Source organism: Apis laboriosa, unplaced genomic scaffold (assembly GCF_014066325.1).
Source record: "Apis laboriosa isolate Shangri-la unplaced genomic scaffold, ASM1406632v1 scaffold34_cov151, whole genome shotgun sequence".
Lineage (NCBI taxonomy): Eukaryota > Metazoa > Arthropoda > Insecta > Hymenoptera > Apidae > Apis > Apis laboriosa.
In genome coordinates this window covers 7,244,293-7,250,642 of record NW_025222928.1, presented here as the reverse complement: position 1 = coordinate 7,250,642, position 6,350 = coordinate 7,244,293, and the positions used below count along the sequence as shown (strand labels likewise).

General features: G+C 21.7%; 2 protein-coding genes across 2 annotated transcripts; both read left to right on the top strand.

Annotated features, from left to right (window-relative positions):
• The first annotated feature begins 615 nt into the window (after nucleotides 1-615).
• Nucleotides 616-2,364, top strand: LOC122714706 (ester hydrolase C11orf54 homolog). The gene is made up of 6 exons (XM_043936302.1): nucleotides 616-853; nucleotides 934-1,032; nucleotides 1,158-1,336; nucleotides 1,402-1,663; nucleotides 1,745-1,911; nucleotides 2,072-2,364. The coding sequence occupies exons 1-6, from the start codon at nucleotides 775-777 to the stop codon at nucleotides 2,243-2,245; spliced, it is 960 nt and encodes a 319-aa protein (XP_043792237.1). The 5' UTR covers nucleotides 616-774; the 3' UTR covers nucleotides 2,246-2,364.
• Nucleotides 2,365-2,374: 10 nt separating this feature from the next.
• On the top strand, nucleotides 2,375-5,298 carry LOC122714705 (solute carrier family 35 member G1-like). Its single transcript, XM_043936301.1, has 3 exons — nucleotides 2,375-3,195; nucleotides 3,287-3,502; nucleotides 3,580-5,298. The coding sequence occupies exons 1-3, from the start codon at nucleotides 2,884-2,886 to the stop codon at nucleotides 4,060-4,062; spliced, it is 1,011 nt and encodes a 336-aa protein (XP_043792236.1). The 5' UTR covers nucleotides 2,375-2,883; the 3' UTR covers nucleotides 4,063-5,298.
• Nucleotides 5,299-6,350: the final 1,052 nt, after the last annotated feature.

The window sequence follows — 6,350 nt, the reverse complement described above, 5'->3', positions numbered from 1 at the left end:
TTCATAAAACGTATTTATTTATCTTATTATCTTATTCGCACTTAAAATTTTCCATAGGAATATAATTATTTTATGAATTCTAAAATTAAAAATTTATTTTTTTGATTTTAATCATTTATTATTTTTATTATTTATTTGTATTATTTTTATTATTTATTAATATATTCTTAATTTTTTTTATATTTTTACTTAATATAATATTATGTATTAATATATTAATTTTTTTGTTTTTTAGAATTTATACAATTTATACAATAATAAAATTGTTTAAGAACTTTAGAAAATAATTCGTAAATTGATTATTTTTATTTCATTGCTACATTTTATAATATACATATATTAATTTATATTAAATTATTTGATTCATCAATATTTAAATTTATTAATATATATAAACCTTAATTAAAGGAAATTTAAAAACTTAATAAAAATGCAAAAAATGCGCAATAAAATATTTTGAATTATATATATGTAATATATGTAACTATTAATACATAAAATAGAGATTATATAAAAATTATTGTAATTAAAAATAACATAACTGATATTAACTCTTACGAAATAAGGTCATACTCAAACACATGATTAGATAAAGCAAATCTTGTGATGACAACATATTCAAGTTTTTGTCTTTTACCATTTCTCAATAATATAGTTCTTATATAAACTATATTTGAACTATATATTTGTATAATTGTGAATTATTTTAAATCTTTATTAATATATAATATAAAAACAAATTTTCAGTTAATTTCATATATTCATATATTAAATATGACTACTTTGAATATCAATGAACTTACCATAGTAAAAAGAAATCTACATGTCCCTTCCCTTGATGAAATAAAAGATGGTAAATTTTAAATAAAATATATAATTTAAAATTTTAAGAATATTATATTTATATATTCTTTTTTTTTCTTTTTGCAATAGTGTTAAAGGAAGGATTAATTAAAAATTATGCAAATGTTGAAGTAGAAATTGTTGATTGCCCTGATTTAACACAAGAACCATTCGCACTTTCTGCTCCAGGTAAAATAAATTATATACTTTTTATATTACTTTTTATATTACTTATATACTTTTTATATTACTTTTTATATATAAAATTTTTTTTTTGTATTATTTTAAATTAATATATGAATTTTAATATTTAGGATTAAGTGGTAATTCAACACTGTTAGAAATTGGTGGTCCATCATTTCTTCTTCCTACTGTACAAAAAAATAAATTATATGATATTCAACAACTCTTAAATCATTTACATTATAAAGAAGATTCTTTTGTTATTGGGGCAGGGGCTGGTCCATGGCCATACATAAATTCTAATTGTGAGGTAATAATCAAAATTTATATATAGATCTCGATTAGTAATTAAAATATAAGATAAAATTTTTATAGCTTATAATGAATATGGTTGTTTCATTATCTAATGTACAAAATGGAACTCATATTTCATCTGTCAATAAAGCAAATGGAAACTGTGAACTTCAAAATTTACCTAACAATGAAACGAGATTTGCTTTGTTAGCCAATTTATTTGTCACTGAAGGAAAACCTGGTAAAGTTTTAAAAGTTCATGTTAAAAAACGTATTGGAAATGATGATTTTATTGCATGTATGCAAAAAGCAATTGCTCAAAATTATCACAATAATCTTGTTGGTAAGCAGAATTTTTTTGATTAATAATTATATCTAACAAAAAATACAATTAAATATTTGTATAACATTTTTTCAACTATAGGATTAGGAGGAACATTTTTAATAAAAAATGGAAAAGTCAAACAGCATGTTATGCCAGATTTCTCAGTAACTCCATTACGTACTGAAGCACAACTTAATAATTGGTTACACTTTTATAACATGTCAACACCTTTAATAGCTGTTGGTACATTTGTTAGTTCTGAAAGTGTAAGTAAAATCATATGAAATTAGATATTTTATAATTGTAGGAAAACGTTTAAACTGTATTGATAAAAAATAATTTGAAATTGTCTTTAGTCTATCCTATTATACATTGTTATATGTATTGTTCCATAACATTGTTCCATTTCATTGTTTATAATTTTAGGATTTAGATCTTCGTGTTCAACATTTTCACAGTTTTTCTCATCATGGAGAAGGTGGCCATTATCATATTGATATAACTCCAGAAACTATAGAATATTTGGGATATTTCAATTTAGGTACTACACTTTATCGTATAGATAAACCACTAACTGGTATAGAATTTGGAAAGGACTAATTACATTGTTATATGTACATTCTTATAATATTCAATATTTGTAATATTCAAACAAAAGTTATGCATAAATAATTATAATATTGTAATAAACTTATAAATATATTTCTTTTATAATTGAATAAGATAAATTATATTAATTTTAATAACAAAATTATAATATTACTTTAATTCAAAAATAATTATAAGGAAAAATTGAAGTAAATAAACGAATCTATTAATTGCATAAATATCATAATATACTTAATATACAATTCATTTAACAAAAGATCTAAAAATCCCGATTACTTATATGAAATTAAAATAATAAACTTATTCCAGTTATATTATTATTAATTAAAAAGTTAAATAATAAATACATTAATTAAAAAGTTTCTTTCGAGTAAAATTAAAACGAATAACGTCATTTTAACAAATTTGATCTTATAATTAACATTTTTTACTTTAACATTCAGAATCTCAATCCAATCGTTACATTTTCCAAATCTTCCTACCAGTATTAATCTCTCGTAAACTGTTTGATATGCAAAGCTGTATATTAATTCTATCAAACAGCAGATGTATTAGTGATAGACGGTAGTATACAGCAAAAGTCTCATTCAGTATTGTATCACGGATCATAGTTTTAAAGTAGCCCAATAATGAAGTTCAGCATTGAATCCACTGCTTCTTATAATAGTATACATCCAGCATACCATTACACAGAACAATTTGCTAATAATGCTGAAACGTATCAAGAGGGTACTAAATGGTTTGGAATATTTTTGGCATTTTTATCAGGTACATTTTTTACAATTAGTTCTGCCTTAGTCAAAGCAGTACAAAATGTACATCCTATGGTATTGCTGACTATCAGATCTGTTTTACAAATGATAGTTATGACTGTTGTAGCATTTAAAGTTTCTAAAAATCTTTTTGGACCCAAAGGACAAAGAATGCTTTTACATTTACAAGTACGTTAATTATGAATAAGTTAATAAGATTTATATTTCATATATTAATAAACAAAAATAATCTGATAAAGTATTTTATCTTTTTTCTCAGGGAATAGTAGGTGGTGCAACATTATCATTGTTATATTATAGTTTTCGCAAATTACCAATAGGAGATGCTACAACAATTATATTTAGTTCTCCAGTGATTGTAATTGTATTATCTTTCATTTTATTAAAAGAACCTTGTGGAATATTGCGCGTAATAGTTATGTGTGCACTTTTTGCGGGAGTTATTTTTGTATCTAAACCACCTTTTTTATTTCAGGTAAAAGTATATAAAGAATAATATTTTATAAAATTTCTATAAATCAACAATTTGACATAAAATATTTCTTTCTTTAGATACATAGAGCTGAATCATACAATGTGATGGGATATGTGTGTGCTATTTTAGCAACTTTTTTTACAGCTCTTAATATAGTTATTATGAGAAAATGTTCAGAAATTCATTACTCAGCAATTATCTTTAATCTATCTTGGTGGTCACTTGTTACAGCAATATTTTTTTTCTTTCTTGTATCAGATAATCAAGAACAAAAATCAAAATTTCCACATGATTGGATTACTTGGAGTAAAATATTGTTAATAGCACTAACTGGATTATCAGGTCAAATTTTAGTGACTAATGCATTAAAAATAGAAGGTGCTGGAAAAGTATCAGTGACTAGATCTTTAGATATTATTTTGGCTTATATTGTACAAATATATTTTTTTGGAGATCAACCTACATCAACTAGTATTATTGGAGCATTTTTAATCATAATCTCTGTTATATGTATGGGATTTGAGAAAGAAATTTATAATGTTTGTGATTTTATTCCCTAATCAAAGATACAGTATCTTAAATTATTTACCTGCATAAACATAGATAATATACATATTTTTATGAATGGTGAAAACGTTATTATACTACTATTATGATTTTTATAATATAAAGTTTCAAGACTTTATACAATATAATATTGAATTATATGAAAACTACCATTCATTTACATAATTTTTTAACCGCATGAATTTATATACCTTACATAAATTTTCATTCAAACTAAAAATAAAAGTATCAAGTATTTAATAGTTAACTCAACAAACTGATTATATATTTATAATTATAATCTATATTCTTTTCTAAAATTTATCATGAGATAGAAATGACACAATTTTTAAAGTATACAAATGAATACATATTTACAATTGTACACACATCGTTATTATATGTACTTCGAATTATCCGTGACTTTGTGCGGACGTAATTAACTGTACCTTTATAATTGTTAACGCGGTTTATTAAAAAAAAAATATATATCTACGATTAACAATAAATCACCATACCATATCCAAGATAATAGTATGTACACTTTTTTTTCTTAGCTATTTTATCCCTGCTAGATACAAACAATTCTATCGAGAAAATGCTAATTTAGAGCTTATAAATCTATACATATTCTTAGAGCTTACTTAGTTTATAACTGAAGTAATACATATAAGAATTCTTTAGTAACTGTTTAAAATGTTATCATGCAACATAGTATCATATGCTACACTAATTATTTTAGATTAATTATCATTAGAAAGAAGCCACGGATACTTACATGCAATCAATCTTCTTGTAGTTGAAAAAACGAAAAATTTGTGTACGTGTTCTTGTCTGTACTTCTTTTTAAACATTTTGTTTTCCTAAATTTTGTCCAATTTGCATTTTTGCATTTATTGCCACCTGCACTAGCTGCTCTATGCACGCGTTAATTAAATAAATTTTCATATTTTTTAAGATACGCTTAAATAATATTAAAGCTACTGTTAAACAGGAATGTAAATGTGTGTAAATGTTGAAATAAAAATCATTTATACATAATATACCAATTTTTGTTAGTTTCTGATGTTTCTTATGTAAATATATATTTACATATTCCTTATCCAAAAGTTATAACTTTACATTGGTCATATATAAATTTTTCTGTTTCTAAATATCTTATATTAATTTTGAGTCTATACAAACTCTGATTTGTATTCTGTTAATTTAAATAATTTTAAATCAGTATAATTGTAAATATTTCTTTAGCATTGTAGCATAAATACATTATATATGTATATTACTAAAGAAATAAATCATTATGTATGTATACAACATACAAAATATGATGCTGTCCTAAGAATTATTAAACTTAATTTGTATTATTTGAATATATCTTTTTTGATGCTTCTCCAAAAATATTCTTCTTATTTTTAAATTAGATTACCAATATTTTTTAATTTATTTTATGAAACTTTTTAGTATAATTTAAGTAAATATGTTATCTATAAAAATATAGAAACAAATGAATAATGGGCATTGTGTGCCATTCCTAGAGAAACATAAAAATATTAAATAATAACAATATATATATATATATATATATATATATATGTATGTATATGTGTGTATATATATATATATATATATATACACACTCATTTCTTGCAAAATGTTACAAATAGAATTTTCATTATATTCTTCATTATATATATTCAAAATATTTCTTATTTATAAAAATAGAGCACATACTGTTTTTGATTGATTGCCTCATATATAATGCCATTGAAATACTACTAATTTAACTTTGGAATATATATATACACGTCTTCTCAAAGGTAAGAAAAATACTATAAAGGTACTATAATATTTTATATTAAATATAATAAAATTATAATAAAATTAATGCATTACATTATACAAGAAAGTATAACTATATTTTAAGTAATTTTAAAATTAATAATAATATTCAATTAAATGATTTTGAAAATGTTAAACAATTTGAAACATTAATTAGTTCTTTTATTATAATTTAACATAATATTAAATATTAATTTGTAAAATATAGAATATCAGCAAAGTAATAAAAAAAAACTTGAATATTTTTAACATGAAATTTAGTAAACATCAACATTTTATATAAAATAATTTTAAATCTAATTTAATGCAATTTTTTATAATGGAATTTATAATGTTCTTATTAATAAAAATTATATTTGCGATATTTAAATGAAGAGATAAGAAATAAATATGATAAGTTAAAAATTAATTCAAATATTTTTTTGAAAATAAATAAAATTATGAAATCTTTTACTAGTAATTA

Bases quoted from the DNA above. Each gene is read 5' to 3' on its own strand.
- LOC122714706 (XM_043936302.1), top strand. From the start codon at position 775: ATGACTACTTTGAATATCAATGAACTTACCATAGTAAAAAGAAATCTA. The intron at 1,033-1,157 runs GTAAAATAAATT...TTTAATATTTAG, and splicing joins ATTCGCACTTTCTGCTCCAG to GATTAAGTGGTAATTCAACA. The intron at 1,337-1,401 runs GTAATAATCAAA...AAATTTTTATAG, and splicing joins ACATAAATTCTAATTGTGAG to CTTATAATGAATATGGTTGT.
- LOC122714705 (XM_043936301.1), top strand. From the start codon at position 2,884: ATGAAGTTCAGCATTGAATCCACTGCTTCTTATAATAGTATACATCCA. The intron at 3,196-3,286 runs GTACGTTAATTA...CTTTTTTCTCAG, and splicing joins GAATGCTTTTACATTTACAA to GGAATAGTAGGTGGTGCAAC. The intron at 3,503-3,579 runs GTAAAAGTATAT...TTCTTTCTTTAG, and splicing joins AACCACCTTTTTTATTTCAG to ATACATAGAGCTGAATCATA.